Source organism: Anguilla anguilla, chromosome 11 (genome assembly GCF_013347855.1).
Source record: "Anguilla anguilla isolate fAngAng1 chromosome 11, fAngAng1.pri, whole genome shotgun sequence".
NCBI lineage: Eukaryota > Metazoa > Chordata > Actinopteri > Anguilliformes > Anguillidae > Anguilla > Anguilla anguilla.
The window spans coordinates 31481137-31503443 of NC_049211.1; the positions used below are offsets into that span (position 1 = coordinate 31481137).

At 38.7% G+C, this 22307-nt stretch overlaps 1 protein-coding gene across 1 annotated transcript in view; it reads left to right on the forward strand.

Moving 5' to 3' along the window:
• Positions 1–13976: 13976 nt before the first annotated feature.
• Positions 13977–22307, forward strand: part of LOC118207353 (synaptoporin-like) — a 30511-nt gene continuing 22180 nt past the window's right edge. The window contains exon 1 of the mRNA XM_035380839.1: positions 13977–14522. Within this exon, the coding sequence (XP_035236730.1) occupies positions 14499–14522 (24 nt within the window). The 5' untranslated portion in view covers positions 13977–14498. The remainder of the gene's footprint in view (positions 14523–22307) is intronic.

Consider the following 22307-nt stretch of genomic DNA (forward strand, 5'->3'; position numbering starts at 1 on the left):
GAGATGATTCAGGAAAAGAATGTGGTTTTTTATTTTTTTATGTTTTATAATTGCCCAACAGGTGGCATCAGAACCTTGCTGTATGATACCAGAGCTGCAGGTTTATGAATAATAAACAATATAAATAAGAGAGTAATTAACCATAACAAACTATTCCACATAAATGAAAGTTATCAATCAAAGCGGAGAGGGAATATTTCTTCTGAATTATTAACTACATATTATATTAGTATTTGAACATCTTAATACATGATTAATGGGCCTACATAAATGAATCAGCTAGGATATATTGTCAAATAAGTGAGAGAAAGATTACTGATGAGAGAAAGTGTTTTATTATACAAATAATTGATCTTGATATCACTGATAGCATCCTTGGATCAGTATCCAAATGATAGTTCTGTAATAAAAACCCCAGTGTTCTCCTTTCTCATCTAGAGGGCTGACTAGTGTCCTTAGCTTGGTACTGTGTCCGTGGGCGGGTTGGTACAACAGTACAATTCTCTCTCTCTCTCTCTCTCTCTCTCTCTCTCTCTCTCTCTCTCTGATTCAAATGTGCTTCATTTATACATTAATACTGCATGACCTCTCAAAAGCACTGTCAAAGCGCAAGGTCAGCATAAAGACGCTTAGCCTGTGCGGTCTTTTTTCATCTGTCAGTCACATTGCCTGTTTCCGAGTTACACAGAAACCCGCAGTAGAGTCTGCTAATTACTGCGGCCCCCGTAGCCATGAGACTGTAATCCCCGTTCCTCCGGCGGCCCGGTAAAGTGCCCTTCATCTCTGCAGCACGCAGTTTGGAGAGGAAGACAAGCATGCGGGGTGCAGCCCATCTGCAGCTTACCAGCTCAGAGGAGTGTGCAAGTCTTTCTGTGTGGCAGGGTTTCTGTGGGAATCAGATGAAAGGAGGTCGCCGGTGCTTACAGAGGGGGGGGGGAGACTGGCAGGGGCTCTCCACTGCAGGCGACCTTGGCTGCTTTAGGTGTGTGTGTGTGTGTGTGCATTTATGTGTGAGTGTGTTTGAGGTGGAGGAGTGGCTTAATATCAATAATGGAGGAAAAAAATCTCCCCCGTGTTGACATTTTTTCATATAACCCTCCCTCCTGTGACAGTGAAAAGCAGTACACACACAAATGCATGCACACGTGTATGTGTGTGTGCACATAAAATGTTGATACAATGATACACCATCATTAATTTTAATATGTTGGAGGTCACTTGCAAGCAAATTAGTCATGAAATAAACAAACCATGAAGATGACCTCTTCTACTCTGATGCTTTCTCCAAATTGATGTGTCTGTCTTTTCTTTAAACTCCTCCTCCCCAGATGTGTCAAGTAAACTGCTTCTAAAAAGACTGCATTTTAAATGGGTTACTGCCAGTAGTTGAATCTAAGCAGCCAAAATGACAACCATATTTAGGCTTTGAAAAACTCCTTTGTTGCTTTAGCAGTATGTTTGGGATCATTGTCTTGCTGTAGGATGAAGCGCCATTCAATGAGTTTGGAAGCATTTGGCTGAATTTTAGCAGATAAGATGTTTCTGTGGACTTCAGAATTAATTCATCTGTTGCTGTCGGTAATTACATCATCAATGAAGACAAGTGAGACAGTACCTGTGGCAGCCATACATGCCTGACCCATATAACACCCTACTGAAAATCTCTCCCTTTGTGGAAACAAGTCAGGACCGGTGAAGTAACACACTGACAACCACTTTCCAATTGAAAAGGTTTTATTTTGATTTGCAAAGGGAGATCCATGTGTGTGCCTCAATAAGTTTTCTGTCCGAATCTGAATATAACAGCCACAAGTGAGGGTTTAAGTATCCTGGTCAGAGGTGTAACAGCTGGCAAGTGTGAACAGATTTCCCAGGAACACCAATTAGGTCTGCTGCCAGTGACACATCTTTGATCTGCAGCAGTAGTATGTCCTGAGAGTAAAGCCACACATCCTTCGACAAGAACTGAATTTGTAATCATGTCCATTCATTTCAATGACAACATTTATTTGCGTCTGCAATGCATGATGGGATAGCTGGCAATGCGAGGCAAGCTGGCAAGGTGACTGGAAAGAAGGGGAACATGACGTGGTAATCAGATTAAAGATCTGACATGCCAGTTGTCCCTGTTATTTGCCATAGATCATTTTGGTACATTTACGTTATGAGAGTTGCGTATGTATTGCGGTGGCAGAAAGCAAGTGGCACAACCCAACATTTGGTGAAATACTGTTTGGCTGCTTTTTTTGCCAGCAGAACCTGACTTGTCCTCCCTGTTTTACAGGAACTCTTTTTTTGAGTAACATCTTAAAGACTTGGACAGTTCTGGTGACCTGATATTTATCTGTTTGGCTTAGAGTTTGCATTTTTATTCTTTACTCTGGGTGGAACACTGTGTATGAAAAACTGTGTAATTCTAGAAATATTATAACCAGTTGTATTTGCAGAGTTTCCTTTGATTAATACAAGTGAATAGGCATCAAGGTTTTCCACAGGAAGGATGATGATGGTAAGAAAGATTGTCTGCCCTCCTGATATATGTCTTCCATTGCGGTGTTGGAGTTACTGGGACTTCTGCCATTATGTACTAATGTTCCCATGGCAGTTTCAACAAAGTTTAGACGTACCATTACAGCCAGTGGCAGATGGACACAAAATTTTGGTGACAGTGAAGAGTGCAGAAACTGAAATAAAATATGTTGGCTAGTACACTAATGTACTGCTGTGCATCCCTCTGGATTTGTGCATCTGCTTAGGGACTGTAATGTAATGTATCAAAGATGAAATACATAGTTCATTGATGCACAGATTTCAAGTTGAACTGCATATTTTCTACTGTTACGAAAGGTTACATAAACTGTGGGCCCTGTGTTAAGTCATTGGACAGCATGCCCAGGACAAATAGGATAATGATTAGGGATAGGGTTACGGTTAGCATTGAGGCAGCACTAGGACCCTGCTTAGGAGCTTGGATTAGGGAAGTGGAACAGACCCACCTTTGAGATGTGTCTTCCAGGGCTGATGCCATGACTTCAGACCTACACGCACCACAGAGTCCGGTTTCTCTCTGTACTTTTTTCTTGTGTAGAATCTTAATTTCACCACTAGAAGGCAGTGTTACATTGCATTACATGGCATTACTTTACAGTCACTCGACAGACACAGTTATCAAGAATGACATACAGTAGTGGAAAACATCAGTGCCCCTGTCATATATACAGATGTGACCAAGGAAAGGGACCCTTTAGGAACAGTAAGGCAACCATGCACAGCAGAGCAGTCTGGTGGGAGTATAAGGTTTAAAATTAGATGTAAGGTAGGTATAAGGTTATATGAAATAAGATGTGAGGGAGTTAATCTTGCTGTCCCTTAGGTTAGAATAAGAGCTTTCTATTTTATTCAAGCCACAACCAGTAAACACTGGAGGTAGATGTTGTGACATGCACTATTAAAAACTGCAGGCTCCCTCAACATTAAATATTAAGGTGAATGGTTTCACAGTCTTGTTAATCAGATCTAACATTGTGGCAAAAAGTTCTATAAAATACTAATTTTGAGCTCACTTGGCAAGTCTTTTGTGCAGACTGAGAAAAAAAGGCAAGATGTGTGGACTTGTAACTTGTTCATCTTACATGAACAACATGCAATAGTAAGTTTAAGAAATGTATGAGACTTAAAACTAATATAAAACAGCTATTACTGTAGAACACGATTAGCTCACCAAGTTCATTCACCTTCAAAAGGCTGTGTGACCAGTCGCCTGAACAGTTACGACATACTAAAGGTAATCCATCGCAGGTGGAAACTGCAATAAACTAGTTCAACGAGTCAGTGTTCGAAGAAAAAAGCAAAACGTTAGTCATGAAACAAAGGAAAAAATACCCTTAAAAGTTTTAATAACTGTTTTTACGCACCAACTGTTAAAGAGAAAAATTGAGGAAAAGGATATATGGCACTTTTATGTTTGCAGACAGAGTAGTACAGAGGAAAAGCACCAATCAATCAATGCTTACAAAATGTTTATGGATCATAAAAAGAAGAGGAACAGGGCAACGCATAGATGTGGAGCATTTCAGCTGCTATAAGACTGGAATTAGAACAAAATTCAACATTTAACACAGCAAATAAAGACAACTTATCACAGGTCTTGGTAATGTCAATAATATTGGTCTAACATACAAAGACCAAAAGGGAGTCTGCCTTTGTACTCCATATACACACACATACTGTATATATATATATATATATATATATATGTGTGTGTGTGTGTGTGTGTGTGGTGTGTGTATAATAAACATTTCTTCTGCATTTCGGGAAGCAGAAAACCTTTAGACAATTTTAACTTTGTAAGCTTGCAGGGGTGGGTTAAAAAAAAAACTTGGAGAATCTGAAATGTAGCGAAGCAGGAGTTGGTGATTACTTGATAATGAATTCAGTATGTTTTTTGAATAGTGTCATATTCACAATCTTTTTGGGAAAAAAGAATCTCTGTTCACATTTTCACTATGGGAACAATGTAGCAAATTATGCGTGGATAATGTTCCATAATATCAGTCTTTCATTGTGTGAGCAACTGCTGGTGTTCTGATTTTTTTGTTTGTAAGTAGTTGTTTCTAAACGTTTAGAAATATTTTAGACAACAAGGTCTAAAGTTCTTTGACATACATTCTCATGTTGTAGCATTTAACCAACAACCATCAGAGGGAGAATGTCCAGTTTCTGTGTTCCCATTGTCACCAGTAGTTCTCTTGGATGAAAATATTCTGAATGTGTATATATATATATATACACACACAATTTACTGAGTGCTTTTAAGGGAATACATTAAGTGTATAATATAGTTTAATTTATCCAGGGTAAAAAAAGAAAGAAACCTTAGTAAAATCTGTTGATAACAATTCCCTCAAACAGGTCACGAAGTATGTTCAGGGGATATCCAATCACAGGATGAAAAAACAATGTATATTTCATTAAAACACATTCTGCCGATTTATAGATTTCAGGTTGACCTTTTCTGTGAGCTCATCAACAATTCTGTCACATAATCATGGAGTTTGTAACAAAATCTGTCCTTGTCTCACCTCAGTGGTCTGAATGTCAGTCACAGATCTTAAACAAAACCTACAGAATCATTCCCCTCAAAAACTCCAGGAATCCTATGAGGTCATTACATATACTGTATATTCTGGAGTAACCGAGAAAACTGTCCCTTGTAAATTTTTCTTCAAAGGGATCAGACATAATCCATTTTTCACAACAATATTTGTGTATGTTCCTTTTATACTCAGAGGCAAGAGATAATTTTCCATAGTTTGTTAGAAAATGATTTATGTTGTCAATGACCTCAGAAAATTCATAAACAAATGACTACTTAATATTATAGTTTTATTTCTGTAGAATGTATCCAATACCTATGGGCATATGACCTTTCAGGATCTATACAACACCATTCACATTCTCAATTATTTGCGTTGCAGAATTTTTTTAAATGTGTAGAACTGTTTGCAAGGAGAGAAACAATGCAGCAATTTTGTGCCCACTTAAATTGAAAAATTCTTTGATTTCATCAGTAGTCTCCAAATTACTACTTCTGACATGTGATGCATGTTCCTCAAAATGATGTCAGAGACCAATTGAGTCCAGCCACTCCATGATGAACAGTTGGTCTTGTGAGTGCTTTTATGATTCCTAGTCTTATGAACACTGAATACAGAATAGTACTTGATGTCAAAAGAAAATTTAAAAATGGACATTTGTCATGTGAGGTGAAACAGAGTACCCAAGTGCAGGAATTATGCCACAACACGAGATGAAAGAAAATACAAATACTTTTTTAGAAACACAGGGATAAATTATAAACAAGACTGAGCATGATAAAACATAAATAAAAAAAACACATGAGAATTAGGGAGGCTTGATGCGTCTATACAAAGACTAAGACCAAGCGACAAGACTAGAAGCACTAGGAACTTAAATACTAAGGGCTCATTCCAATCTCTTATTTTATCCGTCCTTGTCTCCTTAGTCCTTGTCTGACCTGGAAATCGATTGATGTCCACTATCTTCAAGGACATTTCAATCCATTAAATACTCCTTGAAGGAGCTAGGAGGTTCCCGAAGGATGCTTGAGCAAGGAAACACGAGTGCATCGTTTTCAGAAGTATTTTTTTCAGAGCGTGTGATGTTTTTTCAGTAGATCGACCTGTGGATCCACCTCTCCCCATCTGCAATGTCTGTAATTGACATAGTTTCCAACTTGAAGCTTGACTGAACAAGGACGTTCCATTTGGCTGGTACATGTTGGTGCAAATGGCCTAATACACAAAGTGATTTGTGATGCTACATGTAAGGTATTCATGTATTCGCAAAATATCTTGGATCAAGACATAACTCTTTTATGTTGGCCAATTCTGTCATTCCTGCAGTCTCCCAGGGAGATCCCCCCCCCCCTCCCCCAGAGGTTTGGCTGTTAGGGGTCAATGACGATCTGTTAAATACATTTCTGATAACGTGTAGTGTGTGCATTGTCATTCAATCACAAACTCACAAAAAATAAGTGGACAGTAGCCTATTAGATAGGAGTTTGGAGTGTAGAAAATGCACTTCAGGTGTCTGTATAAATCAGGTGGAACATTACAATACAGCCCTCAGAGGGCCTGGATGTTCTTTGTGGCATGTTGTTTGTTGCATAACAATTGCAAAAGTCATGGATATCTCAGACATAAATGAGGACACGTGTAGGACTCTAGAAGGCATGATGGTGAATTGCATGTGCCAATGCCAATCAGTGAACTAAGTTCAGCAGGACAGGCAGAAGTAGAAGAGCTAATTCATCTATAGCCTGGTAAGCAGGTCCGAAACTTTGTCACCAAAATGTTACATTTTAAATAACCTTAATGTATTGCAATGTTTTGCAAATATACAGTCCTGGGGATTCACTTGGCATTACTTTTTTTTCTTCTTTTTTTGACATCTCAATACGCTTCAAAAGATTCATCCTAATTTCACCATTTTAACACAATTTTTTAAATGGTGAAAATGGTAAGAATAAACCTGGTAAGAACAAACCAGACAAAATGGTAAGAACAAACCTTATTCTTCGTTCTTTACATTTTTATATCACTTTTTCATATGGGTCATATAGGTGTTTGATAACTTTTTTCATTAAATAAATTAAATAATAATTTCAGGTATTTTGTGTTAACTCTGTTTCTCTTTTTCTAATATTACATTTTGTCTAAAGATTTGAAACCATTCAGTGTCACCAATGTGCAAGGAAATCAGGAAGGGGACAAATACATTTTTATGCCATGGTATGGCGAGAGGACCTTATAATACACTGTAAACCACTTGTTAGCATACATGTTAAAGTAACCAAAAGGTAGAGATGAAAATCTGAGGTGTCAAACAGTTTCTGTTCAGATGCTGCATAATCAAATCACTGTTAGTAACTGAAATCCCCCCCGCAAATAGGCGATGATGACTAATGGTAAATGGACTGCATTTATATAGCGCTTTTATCCACAGCGCTTTACAATTGATGCCTCTCATTCGCCAGAGCAGTTAGGAGTTAGGTGTCTTGCTCAAGGACACTTCGACACGCCCAGGGCGGGGTTTGAACCGGCAACCCTCCGACTGCCAGACAATCGGTCTTACCTCCTGAGCTATGTCGCCTAAATTTGAGTGTCATTTGATTTTACCGAACACACTTCTTCAGTTTCACTCAATAAACTCAATTAAATGTATCGTTTATTTTTAATTTAAACTGCAAACTTAGAGTAGATCTTCTCATAACAGCAGCTTTTTTTTCTAATTTGATTCTTAATGCCTAAAGTTGTCAAGCCTCACAAACTTTTATTAAGTTACTGGGGGGACCTGATGGCACGTTGTAGGGTGACCATGCAGGGAGAGGGTTGCTCTAGTCCAGTCAGGACAGCACAAGGCCCAGACTGATGAGCTGGGCAGCACATCTAGTGAGAAACAGATTCATTTAGTGGATGCTGGTGTGAAAAGAAAACAGAAGCTCCGGCAAACTTATGCAATTTTCTCAGTGAAAGACAGCAGCTTGTTTTCTGGAAATACTCTGGGATTCTGGGCAGTCTGGGGTGCAGAGGCCATTATACACACCAAGAGTAATGGACAGATCCTTGGGGGGGGAGGAGGGGGATGTACCTGGATGTACCTGGTGCAGTAAATCAGTTTCTGTGGGAGCGAGGTTGCGATGCTGACTGATCATTCAACTGGAAATATCACTCAGACAAGCTTTGGTGCATGAAACCATAGAGCAGCAATGGGGGAAGCCATGGGAGGATATTATTTAACAGAAAGATTCAGTTTCTGAGGAAAAAAGCTGAGGCCCGAGAACCAAACCCTGGGTGACTGCAGAGGTAAGGCTTTGGGGTTTTCAGATAGAGCCATGCCAGGTCATCTGGCAAGAGTGGTCACAAAGGAATTATAAAAGAATTTCCATTTGGCGACATTGCCTACCATTTCCACCAGGGTTTCCAAAAAAGACCTGATGTCCAATTCCATTGAATGCCACAGGCTTAGTGCTGCTTCTGTTCCAGAGAGGACAGCCATCTCTGATGTGTGTCTGGCCTTGAAGCCAGACTGATGAGGTAGTGTGTCAGCCGGTTGGATACAATCAGTTCAAAGAATTTAGAGCGAACAGGAGGAAGGATACTGGTTGGGAGCATTGGACTGTGGACAGGCCCATGGTTGGGTTTTGAGTAAGGGTGTTATTTTTTCATCATTTGAGATCCTTTCATTTTCTCAAGGAATATTCTGTAAACAACATAACGGTGTAAAACAACATAGCAGAAGCAGAGGTAAAAAGGTGAAGTTCATCCTTCTTAAGGCCCAACGTTGGACATTTACGGTACAGGGTTATATTGATCAGAGATCTTGAAATAGCACAGCGGTCTCACCAGAAATAGTCACCTGGGTCCAAGGGCATAACCTTGGTGCAATAAGGTTTGTGAGCTGTCAGCATGGACTGTAGAGAAGCATGTACTCTAAGGCACTACTGACTGAAACTTATGTTCCATACGAGACAAAAAATATAGCTGCTTACTGCTAATGTGAATTTAATTAACTGAAATTTTTAGTATGATGTGCAAGTGAGATCAATATACACCAATCGCAAGAGACAAGTTGGCTATTGCCTGACTTACAGTTAATGAGTTGGTTTTCAAGTATGTAATTATACCTTATACCTTTGGGACATCTTAGAACTTTTTTCTATGCCTTCCTGTCTCAGTTCGTAGCTCTTTTAACTGTTCACACTGTATTTGTTTACATTTTTAATCAAATGAATAAAGAAGTGAGTGGTGGGCCATTGGCTTTCCAATCGATCTTTGACACTGCAAATCACCCACTCAAAATATGAGACATGCCTTCAATGAGACGTCCAGACCGGATTATTCTCGATGACCCAAAAGGAGGAAACTTTGAGGAAATTTAAAGAAATTTAAGGAAATTATTTTGCCAAGATACAGTCGATCTGATAGCGGACCTTCTACTCCTTTTACTCATATAGTGTATATCCTTACTGGCCTCATATAAACTATGTGAGAGTAGACTGAGAATAATACTATGTAAAAAATATTGTTATTGGTTATTGGTGAAAGAGTTAATATTTTCATGTCAATGCCTGACATGTATTTCCATGGTGACTGTACATGATACCAAACAATAAAACAATCAGAAATTGTGTAGTTTGAATATGTTTGTCCAAATGAATTTCCTGAAAGATACTAAAAGGTGCTGTAGTAATGGGCACTATGGAGTGTGTGTGTATGTGTGTGTGTGTGTGTGTGTGTGTGTAGGTGTGCGGGCATACGTGTGTGACACTGTGGAGTGAGTGTGTATACACATGAAAGTGTGTACCAATATGTGTATGTGTGCAAACATTTTTTGCCTCTATGGTCGGCAATAAATCTGTTTGCTTTGGCGGTGTAATGGGGGGTCAATAAAAATATGTCAATAAATATATTTCATGCTGAGCAAGTTTAGTGTCTAATGTGTTTGTGGTTTTAAACAACCCAGATCACACTCTTACTCCAATGCTAGCACAGGTGTATTTTGGTACTCTTACCAATGCACATAATATGAACACTCAACACATGGGGCAGGCAAGTGATCACACAAACCTACTTTATGGATGTTGACATGACATCACCACTGGTCATGTTGCCTAAGACGTGCATTTATATATATATAATATATATTCAAAAATAGGTTACACAAGTCCTTCTCAGTGATCCACTTCTGCAAATGGTTTGATTTTATTCTGGTCTTTCTTTATATCAAAAAACTGTGCAGAGTTTTATAAAACTGCAGTAGCCGCAAGACGAATCTAGCATTTTCACACAGGGATATGCTTAAATGTGCACAACAGAAAAAGCATACATAAATAATACCCAGATGCGTATGGACACATAAAACAGAAGAACAACAATGTGACTGTTGCAGTAAATTCTAGTCGCAAGAAGACCCGTTTTTCTGTTTTCCTCTTTTTTAAATTGTTTATAAGAATCTGGGTAATAATTTATTTGTGTTTTTTTTTCTGTTGAGTACATCTGAGCATTTCAACTTTTTAAGAGAGCCAGGTGGTAATACACTACATTGTTTCAGTTTTTTTAATATATACTGATTTTTTGAGTGCATCTCGTCATTTCACCACAGCAACAAGTTCACATTCACACTTTATTTTGTGCAGATTTTATTCTTTTGCATTAGTGCTTAGACATACACCTTTGTCTACTTTTTATAGTATTTAGATGGAACCTAATTTAATGTTTGCATTAGAGTGTGTTGCTACTTTGGGTTGCTTATGGACTCGGTTGACTGGCATTGTTGGCTCGAGGAGCATCCTGACAGGATCATTTGCCTGAGGAAGCTTTTCTGAGGAGTCAGAAATGGACATGCGGCCATTCTGTGTCTTCCGAATAAGATATATAAGACATGAGGAACCTGCCAGTTTGCTCCTGACCTTGGTACAATAATATTAAAGGGAAAGAATGTGGTTCATCTAATTGGCCATAATGAAACCAAAGCTCCACCACACCCACAGATAATGTATTTATTTTAAACCAACCGCTTGTGCAGTTGTACTGCAGGTGCACTAATGTCACAAAATTACATAACTTGCCTTGGACACACTTTAATTTACCAGCGTCTTGCGTGACCACTGGAGTATGACAACTGCACCTTGACTGTGAAAACAGGGCCTATAATCATATTGTCTGCTGGCAAAGATATTTCCACACCTGGCAAAATAGTTTTTTCATTGTCAAAATTGTGTTCACTGAGAGTAATTCCATATGCTTTGTTTTTCAAGTTACTGATCGCTATTTTACATAATAAACTTATGTTATGCTAAGTTTTTTATTTTTCCTGAACCAACTGGAGTTTGCGACTGATATTTAAAAGTGGCGGAAAGGGGTAAATAACAATGGTGGTGTGTCTTTAGGCCCCTAAAAGGAAAGCATTAATTGAGCTTTCTGCATCAAGCCATTTTGCAGTATTTTTGGTGGGGGGTTAGTTCCATGAGATTATGTATGAAAGTAATATAATGGTGTAGTTTGCTTGAATGTAGGATAAAGAGGATCCATCCCCATTTCACAAGCCAAATGTAAAGTATGTGCACACAGCTAATACTCAATGCAAACCAAGATGCATGGTGTTAACTGCTGCTTTACAATCCTAACCTGATTACTTGAGTTAAAAATCATTATTGTTACAATACAATATTATTCCATTACATTATTATCACATTACATTATTTGCATACTTAATATCTTTTGTTCCTGCAAGCCAGTTATATCTGTCATATGGCACTGTTGGCATCGTGTATATATTGTAGTTGCTACTCTGTTCAGCACATGCACAGATAATACTGAGCTACCTAAATTAGCATAACCTGGGGCAAGCTTGCACTGTTTGGTTAGCTAGATTGACTGTTGTGATATACACATGACTTATCAACGAATACAGTGCCTGATTTCCTCTATTATTGCACGTCACACTGAATGGTTTCAGATCTTTAGACAAAATGTAATATTAGACGACGAGGACCTGAATAAACACATTTTTAAAATAATGTATTTAATGAAAATAGTTATTAAACACTCAGCCATGTGAAAAATGTAATTGCCCCTTAAACTTAATAACTGGTTTCACCAGCTTTAGCAGCAATAACTGCAACCAAACAGTTCCTATAATTTGATATCAGTCTTTCACATCATTGTGGAGGCCACTCCTGGGAAGATTCCACCATGTTCCAAGTGTTCTGGAGATAATAGCTCTCACTGTGGTTCGGTAGATTCCGAGAGCCTTAGAAATGCATTTGTAACAACTTTTTTCTCATCTCTTCTGGAATTTCCTTTGATCGTGGCATAGTGTGCTTGTAGAAACTTTGAAATTTCTGCTGTAGCAGCTTTAAAAAATGTTGAAAAGGAGAATGTGAGTGATCTGAAAAATATGCAAAAAAATACTAATAATTCCCTCTCCCTTCATATATTTGATTGATTATCTGACAAAGTTGGCCTTCCATAGCAACAGTAACCATGGGCAACATGGCCCTGTGGACAGGGCAGCTTACACTGGTAAGGCTGCAATGTGAAAATATGGAGAGCAGAGTGGAAGAAGCAGTATTTGAGGTCATGACTAAGATCAAGTAGATCATTGATTTTTATTGGATAAGGAAACATACAGAAAATAAACAAGGAGATTGTGTTAGTTTTGCAATGTTTGTTTAACATTTAATATATGTCTGGACCTGGCTCAGACCGGTTCAAATTTGAGGGCTCTTCCAAACTACTGTGGTCCTGAAATTTTTTACGCACAGGCGTATTGACTATTTGGCTAGGCCACGTCTCTCTCTACCCATTTATGAAACCCTCTGTTTAGAAATAGGTGCACTTTAAGAAGCATTTAACTGTTGGTTCCCAACAGACTTTTTAATTAAGCCTTGCTTTAATTGCATCATCACCTTGAAAACCTTGGGCAGCTCCCTCATTAGAAGGCTAATGAAAGACATGAAAAACCAGTAGGAAGCGTAGGAGACCAGCAACGTGCTATTCACCCTTTGAAAAAAAAAAGATAAAAAGGAGACTAAAAAAGCACAGTATTCTGGCATCCCAGACTGGTAACAACTAAGCAAGGTGATGCTGCAACAAGTGGCTTGATGTCATAAATGTAGGTATATCAAAATTTTGCTCATTAAAAATCTTTCTCGGGGCTGTCTGTTCTACTTGCATCTAGTACAATGACTGACCAATGCAAACAAGACCAAAATACGTTTAATCCAGCTCATAATTTCTGTATACTCATTTGCTTCTGCTGGGGGTTGACATTCCTTTAAATCTCTCATTTCTGGGAGGCTGTTTGAAATTAAATGAAATGTTCTCTTTCTATGACTTACAGTACCTTAAATACAGAAGACATCCATACTGAGTATGATGAAGCCAATGGTAATCATTAGAAACCAATTAACATTAAGATTATTGTTGTGAATGATGCAGTTATTATGTTTGTTTTATCGCTGTTCTTAAACTACTAACGAGGATGACAAGCTTGCTCTAGTGGCTAATGAAAGCTGTCTGAGCAGCAGTAATGATCTGATGTTAATTGATTCTGAATGAAGGTACACAAAATAGCAGGACTGCAGAAGTGCACTGGGAATCCCACTGAATATATGTAAATTAAAGACATATATAAAAAAGATGTCTCACTATTCTGAAGGCAAGCTTTTCCTTTCATATTAACAAAAGAATTATGCGCACATTGTTATTCACACATCATTTTCACAGCATTCTTTTGATGGTATTACTTTATGCTGTATGGATGTGTGTTTGTTTTCTGTGTGTGTGTGTGTGCGTGTGTGTGTGTGTGTGTACATGCACATCTGTTTGTATTGTGTGTAAGTGTGTGCAAGTGTGTGTGCATGCATGTGTATGTGTATATACATGCAAACATCATGCGTTATTGTGCATGTACGTATGTGCATGCATGGATGTGTGTATGCCTGCGTAAGTGCATACATGCATACTGTACATTGCCAGTGTGTCCTCACATTGTGAATGTGTGTGTGTAGGTGTGTGTGTGTATGTGTGGCTGATCCTGGTTAAAGTGGGTGATCATATTTGATGCTATCATCAGTAATCCAGGCCTTATTCAAGTGCAAAAATGAGATTCTAATAAAAGAATGTGCAGGACTTCCTGGCTGTTTGAGGGGCTTTCTAACACTACAGGTCTGTGAGCTCATGTGAGTGAAGAAGGAGCAGACTTGAGCATCTGATAGGAGCCTCCCCGAGCCTCTTCCTCTCTGCAGCAACTCCCAGCCTCTCCTCAGAGCTCCGACGCACAGCCCAGCTCCGTGTGAGGGAAGAAGCGTGTGGGAATCCGTGCCGCTCTTCTCACCAAGCGTCTGTAGCATGAGCCAGCTGCCTTTTCCCTGTCGCGGAGTGAGACCCGGCTGCATTCCTTCATTTTAAATGTGTATGGTGATATTCGCTCCGGTAAGTTCATTAACTTTTTGTTTGTGATTCTGTGATATTAATGGCTTGTTCATTCTCTTTGGGAGATTTTATATATGTGTATATAATTTGGGAGATTAAAAAAAAAAAAAAGTGCTGTGATGCAGTGGCGTTGCCAACAATAGTGTACATGTTGCTTATGTGATTGCCAGCTCATAGATCAGGTTTCACTGAACTGTGTTAAAATGTAATGAAAGTAATGATAAATGTGTATAAATAATTTCAGTTGGGGGAGGGACACTATAGGGGAAGTCCACAGTGTATGTTTTATTCAAAAGAGATGCCTTTGAGAGTTGTCTGAGATTATTTTATTGGTCATTGAATTTGGCATTCAAAAAGCAATGATTTTTTTTTCCATCACTTTTATCATTGTTTATGCTTTTGTTTCTGAGGACCCACATGTGCTGTTCATTACTGTGAATTACATAGATCACAGAAATTATAATATAATATAAAATATACAGTTTAATACTGTGTGCCGTGCCACTGCCTTCTTTGTGTGAGCAGAAATCAACAGGTTAAAGCAGTTTGTCATAGACTGCTCAGCCACTCATCACCAGCTGTCATCTCTCTGTTTGCGGTCTACCTGTCTAAATTATTCATTTGTTTCGGAGCTCTATTTAGCAGTGTAAAAATCTTGATTGTTAGCCTTGATGAGAGCTGTCATAGAGGGGTAACACACGGCGCAAGCTGCAAAAAGGACCAATTATCAGTGCCTCCGGATCATCTGACAATCAAATCTGAAGATGGTTTCCCCTCCTCTTCTTCTTCAATCCCATCCCTTTTTTGCCTCCTAGTTCTGGACATCTGATCACCGCAGGAGGAAAAGTACCCCGTTCACCGTGTGTTATCGCTCTCTCTCTTTCAGGCTAGGGCACCATTCGAGTGCAGCATAAAACAGAATGAAAATTCACCGACATAGTTCCCTCCACTCCTAGGGGCACCCCTTTCATTTTTCAGTAGTTCAAAGTTTGAAAGAAGTGCACAGCATTTTCTGCTCTGTCTTTGTGTCAGCCGCGCAGAGCGTGGGCACAAATCACGGCTCAACAGAAGCCCGCTGTGTCTCTGTTTCAACCTTTCAAATGCTTGTACATAATTCATAGAGACTCATTCTCTCTCCCTACCACTGTAGTTAGGCGAGAACGCTTGACACTCCCAATGAGCAAAGTGGCACAATAGAAGAAACACGCTGCACTGTCTCCTGGGAATGCGGCTATGGACGTTACATTCACTAAAACAATTTAGCTTGCTAGGTCTGATTGATGGACTGATTCATTAATTGTATTCGATCACCCTGAAATACAATAAATCAACACATATCCCTGCTTCCATATGGCATAATGATTGCATTAAAAATTATAAAGTAACACCCGGAAATGATCAGTTGTTTATGGGGTTATCTCATAAAAGGCAACATTTTAATTGCATGCTTTGTCATGTTTTTTTATTTTATTTATTTTTTACACAGCATACAATAGTTTCAGAAGTAATCACACACAACTGTTCGGATCGGATTATAATTATTATCATGGCAAATTGTCCACTGCAGCTGCACATTTTAGCATAATTTCTGGATGCTGATAGTAGAATGACACACTCCTGCTTTTACAGGTCTTTATAAATAAGCATTGCTCATGAGAATCACATTATTTGACAATGCACATATTTTAAACACTTAAACAGTAGAAAGACTCTCATCTAATAATAAATTCCACTACATCCCAGACGTCCACTAGAGAACTGACTCTATTTTTCCAACCACGTTGATCTACTGGTGAAATGAAATTAAATACCAGTTAATGGCTTTATCCCCTTTTACTTGACTTGGTAGCTAGTTACATATACATATTCTTACAGAATATATGTTGCCATTTTCAATTGGGATTGCTTGGGATGAAAAGGTATATTGTGAGAGCAGCATCTACATTTTTTTTTTAAACATGACAAAATGTGTTCAAGCTAGCAATGCAATGGTGAACCTAACCATATCTGAATAAAAAATTCCAATAGAGAAATGCAATCTCCATCTATCACTTGCTTTGGTTGCTTTTTTCTCATTAAACTACATGCCATGGTGCCACAGCATTGTGGTCTTGCAGGGCAAAGGTTTGTCTACACCAAAGAGGGAGAGATCTTCTACAAAGGACAACACTAGGCTTACATTTTTATTATAGTTTTTACTAATACACTTTTTCTATTGGGCAGAAAGGCATTTAGCTTGCTATTTTTTAGGGACTAAGATTGGTTGATCAGTTAATCCATTTGTATCTTAATAACTTATGCTTATGCTTATGTTTAAATATAGTTATTTTTACTTTACCAGGCTGTTTATTTATTTTGTATTTTTCATTTTTACAGGAATGAAATTGCTATAAAAAAAAGTTATATTTATTTGTCCTAGTTTTTATAAGGATGGCAGCATGATACTCAAGATTTGCAACATGCAAATTTACCTAGTTAGTTTACTAATAAGTGCAACAATTGACCAGGGCAGCTCTAGCAGGACAGAAATTGACTTGTTGGAAAGTGCCTCATTGAAAGTCACTGAGCTCTTCAGTATGGTGCATTTTACTGCCAATGTGTTTCTATGGAGATTCCATGGCTGTATGCTTGATTTTATGCACCTGTTAGCTATGACACTAGTCCTGTCTATAGGTATGTTTTAAATTGAGTATTTGAGAAAGGCCTGCAGTAAGAAAGCAAATCTAATTAGATAGTACAAATATAAGGTTATGTGGTTTCACTTTGGTTCAGGTGTGAAAGCTTGATTCATTGATCAAAGAGATAGCCATCACAGCGTCTTTACATCTTCTCAACCAAGTGGTTGCATTAAGGCACATGATTTCGAGAAATGACTCTAAAAATAGTTTTTGATCCTGACAGATAATTTACTATGAAGTGCTATTAAAAGTGAAAGGTATACTTTCTTAGATGCATACCATCAGTTTTGAGGCTGCCGTGAGCCAGAGTGCTGTCAATTTGGCTATTCAGCCTGCTCCATGTGCTTTGAGCTGTGCGCTCCCAGTCACGAAAATACTAACGTTCAGTAGCCACACCAAGTGCGCCCGCACGCTGTGCCCATGTGCCCGGCATCATTGATTCTGGAAAACAGAGCCCGATATTATGCTAATACTGTGAATGTGTGCTTTGTTATTATTAGTATTTGTAGTACCATTTCTCTTTCCCTGCATGTTCTTCTAGGGGAAATAATGATCAGTGCTAAAGCATGTGGCCATTTTAAGGGGCCCTGGGATTATCACTCGCAGCTACACAGAATTTAATGGACTAAATGCTGAAAGAATACATTCTTTAGACTTACCACATGTGCAGCTCATTGTTCTTAGCATTATAGGATTAGTCTCCTTACAGTAGAAGCCAAAATATTCCAATTTGTTGCATCCTATGAATATTTGTGGAGAGGCACAACCAAGTACAATAATGTAGTAACGGTTGTTCTGCACTCTAATATAGCACCGTAAACTCCAGTTACCAATCAGAATCTTTTGTAGTTAAGAAGCAGAAGAATGAAGGGACATGGGAGTGATGTAGCTGGAAAATCTATGCAATCTATGTTGATAGTACACAAGCACCCAATTGAAAAAAAAAAAAAAACTAGCTGTGAAATCCACAGGGATAGACTCTGTGTAGGTTTAGGGTAGGTTTGTATAAGTTGATAAGCTTTGCGCCTGATGTCACCTGTAAGTGTATGTAGATCACATGACCTTGCTGAAAAATCTGACATGGCAGCCAAATGTTCACATTACCACACATTTCCTGAGAGCCCTTAAGCCACACAACGATGTGTACCTTGCCATACCACATGGTTTTCTGAGGCTATATTTCGACCGGCAAACCAAATCCAATTTTTTGCATGTCCAACTGGAATCTGATTAAGTCAGAACAGCAAAAAAAAAAAAAAACACATGAAATCCGATTTTTTCAAATCCTATTGAAACCACATACATATGTGCCAAATCACATTTCTGGACATGGGTCTCAATCTGGCTGCTCAAATCAAATTTCAAGTGTTGTTTTTCACGCATTTGACATCACATGTGGACTGCCGGAAAGTAACAAACAAAACAAAGTGGAACACACATATCAGCCATTTCCATCGCTGATGTTTGCCTGATGGGATGCATGAGTTCCGCACCGTGACTATATATATATATCTGTCAGTTCAGCCGACATTTACTATTAATTTGATCAGACCAGCAGATAAGCTTATACCTAGTACTAAACTCTGTACTAGAGTGCTAGACTTTGAGGAGGGGGAGGGTGATGCCTACTGCAAGAAACAGTAATAACTAGCTTTCTAGCAAATGGCTATTTGCTATTTTAGTATTCAACCATGCTGGGAGACCATAATAGAGGTGTTCAATCACATGATTAATCAAAGAGGGAATATCTAACAGTAATCAGCACCCGTCTTTGCCTTGTATGTCATGCCGTACAGTGCTATGCTGTGCACTCTAACACCTCCATATACCTTAACTGCATCCATTGTGTTGATACTGCACATTTGTGCAAACCCCCTCAGGTTTAAACCAAGTGATTTTGTAATGGCAGCAACAACAAAAAAACATTCAGCCTATCTAAACAGGTCTCAACTTCTACAAGATTACTCCATATGCAACCAATTACATACTTTATAAAAGGTACCTTGGATAGGGAAAAATAGTCTTAAATGTTTAAGTAAGGTTTTTAACATGAGAATGAAAAACAGCCCTGTTAGATAACAACTTTATTTAATCAGGAAGGAAGGAAGTCCCTTAAATTCTCTTTTTTGGGGTAGACGTGGCATTGACAGCAGCAAAAAAAAATACAGCATATAAATGTTCCATGTTAAAAAACATAGCATCACAATAATACATAGAACATACTTTTGCTATGTCACTAACTCAAGTCTACAAAACAGCATCATTTGACACTAATGTGCTGCAGAGGAGCATTGGTTTCCCTTTTTAGTTTGCCTGTTAAAATATATGTGCAGGGACACAACCATTCAGAGGCCAGATTGCCTACATTCACTCCAAACACCACTCAGATATCAGATGGCTGGTCAGTGGCATACTATGTTTTGTGAAAAACAGGTGTGGACTTATGAAACTCCTGTCCAGCTATTATATTAGGACATGATGTGCTTGTGAACAGAGTGGTCCATGTTTTTTTTAATACTGCAATATTTGACAGCCATTGTATATTTCCCATATATTTTGCAATACCTTGATAATACATTTTATCTCAGTTTATTCCAGTTATACTGTCTGTGCACTGGATTCTCCTGTTCATCCTTTTATTTATTCTTTCCATTTTCATTTGGAGCTCTTTCTTTCCTCAAATATCTGCCTGTCCATCCTGCTCCCTCTCTCTAACATAAGTCTCCTTCCCCAACGTTGTTCTTTTATGAAATCTGCCTCCACATATCCAGCTACCCTCTCCTTGCTCTCACCCTCTCTTTCTCTAAACCTTCCCTCCAGTTTTTCTGTAAACCCCTTCTATTCCTTGCTTTTTTTCTACAATTATCGCCATCTCTTACTCTGTGCATCCTTATCTGCAGGTTCATTTAGTTCCCCTTTCTTTCTCCAGTATGCCCTCTCTCCTTTCTGAACCGAAGGGGTGCAACAAGTTTGATTCTTTTTTTATTGTATAGAAGAAGAAAAAAACGAGAGCTCCTTCAACCAGAAAATATTTCCATCTCCTCTACTGGATGATCAATAGAGAAGAGACAACAGCTGTATCATAAATAGCTGCAGTGCCAGAGGCTGGGTGATTAGGAGAGAGAGAGAGGGGGAGGGAGGGAGAGAGAAAGCAGGAGAGAGAGAGAGAGAGAGAGAGAGAGAGAGAGAGAATAGCTAAGCTGATGTCCCTTTTGACACTTAGCCAATGCAGACGATGAGTAAATGGCCCAGGAAAATCATCCTCCCTCCCCCTGGTCAATGGCATGGTAACATTTGGCTTTCAACAAAGTACGATGAAAATAACGTTTGTCTTGTTGATAACATGAATAACATTATTCAAACCAGGGACTTGGGGGGCAGGGAAGTTAGAGAGTGAAAGGGGTGTGTGCAGTGTGCAGTGAGGTGTCATGGCTACCAATAATAGTGAGAACACTAACAAAATCTTTTTAGAGTAAGGGTGCCTTGGGGCTGCGGGGAGTGAGGGAACGGGAGACGATGTGTAGAATAGTCTGACATTTCTTTGTTTAAATGCTAGAAATATAAAAAATACATTGGAACATGAGGCTGTTATGAATAGTGGGGGCTATGACATAGTCAAGATTACAGAGACATAGCTTGGGGAAGGGGATGGGATGAATATAATATAGAGATAAAAACTTATTAGGAAGGATAGATCCCATATGAGAGGTGGAGGTGTAGGTCTCTATGAAAAAGAAACATGAGAACAGCCTTAATATTGGACTATGTTGCTGACCACCGGCTTTATACAGAGTGAATACAATGCTCTTTGGAAACAAGCTTGTCAGGAAGATGAGACTTCTTACGGTGACTTCAATTACCCCAGTATTAATTTCCTTGATTACAGGACAAGGAATGTGTGAGGAAGAATTTTTAAATGTTGTAAAGGACAATTTTTTGACACAGTATGTCATTCAGCCTTCAAGAGGGAATCGAATTCTGGATATCATGCTTTGTAATGATCCTACAGAATTTGCAGCACAGAGGTGGTGGAGCCACTTGGGACAAGCAATGATTCTGCTCTTAGTTTTGTTATTGTAGCAGTCGATTTGTCTCAGCTGCGACGGCTGTTGGAGCGATTACACGCACCTGGGCTGCACTAGCTTATCAGCCCAGGTGCTTAAATGATTTTCGTTTAGTTTTATTAAAAGAAACAAAACTGAAATTAAATTAAACAAATAATGAAACTCGCTCTTGGTGTGAGCTCCCGGCCTCAGCCCCGAACTGTGGAGAGCAGCGCACCTTTAAGCACCTGGGCTGATTAGTTAACGCAACCCAGGTGCGTGTGCTCACTCCACCAGCCAGCGCAGCTGAAACCAATCCACCTCTCCAGTGGAATGACTGCAACTGACATATTTTAGCAAATTAAGAGGGCCTCCTGAAAGTTATATGAATATATTTACCATATTTACCAGTACACTGTTGCTATTGGCTAGCAACTGCAACAGCAGGGAGAAGTCAGTGACACATGACAACTGATTAACTCTGGTATCATTTTCAGTTTGAAAAAGACTTGAGACTAATAGTTGATAAAAGACTCTCAGTTTCTGGGCACTGTGCTGCAGCAGTAACAAAGGCTTAAAAGGCTTTATCTCAAGCTTAGTAAAAGGAGACTTAGGGGTAAATTGATTGAGTCTTTTTAATTCATAAGAGGGATTAACAAAGTGAACAACAAGAGATTCTTCAGGTTGAGTTCTGTTAGTAAAATGAGGACCAGCTTTTTAAAATGTATCCTTTACATTTCATTGAGACCTGTTCAAGAGGCTGTGGTCACATACTAATCACCATTACAGCCATCATATATATATATATATATATATATATATATATAACAAAATAGTGGAGTGGCATGGTATAAAAGCAACAATACACCGAGTAAACAGATCAATTAGAAGCATTTACACTTCTCTGTTAAGTAAATCTTCAACCAGTTCATCCACATTCATTTGCCTAGAGGTTTGTATGCAATTGCTTAGGATGCAGATTTGTTTTGGTCATTCCTATTCATTTTTTGCCAGTCGGAAAGCCAATGGACAGTTGATCAGACCTTCGATAACATATTTTATTT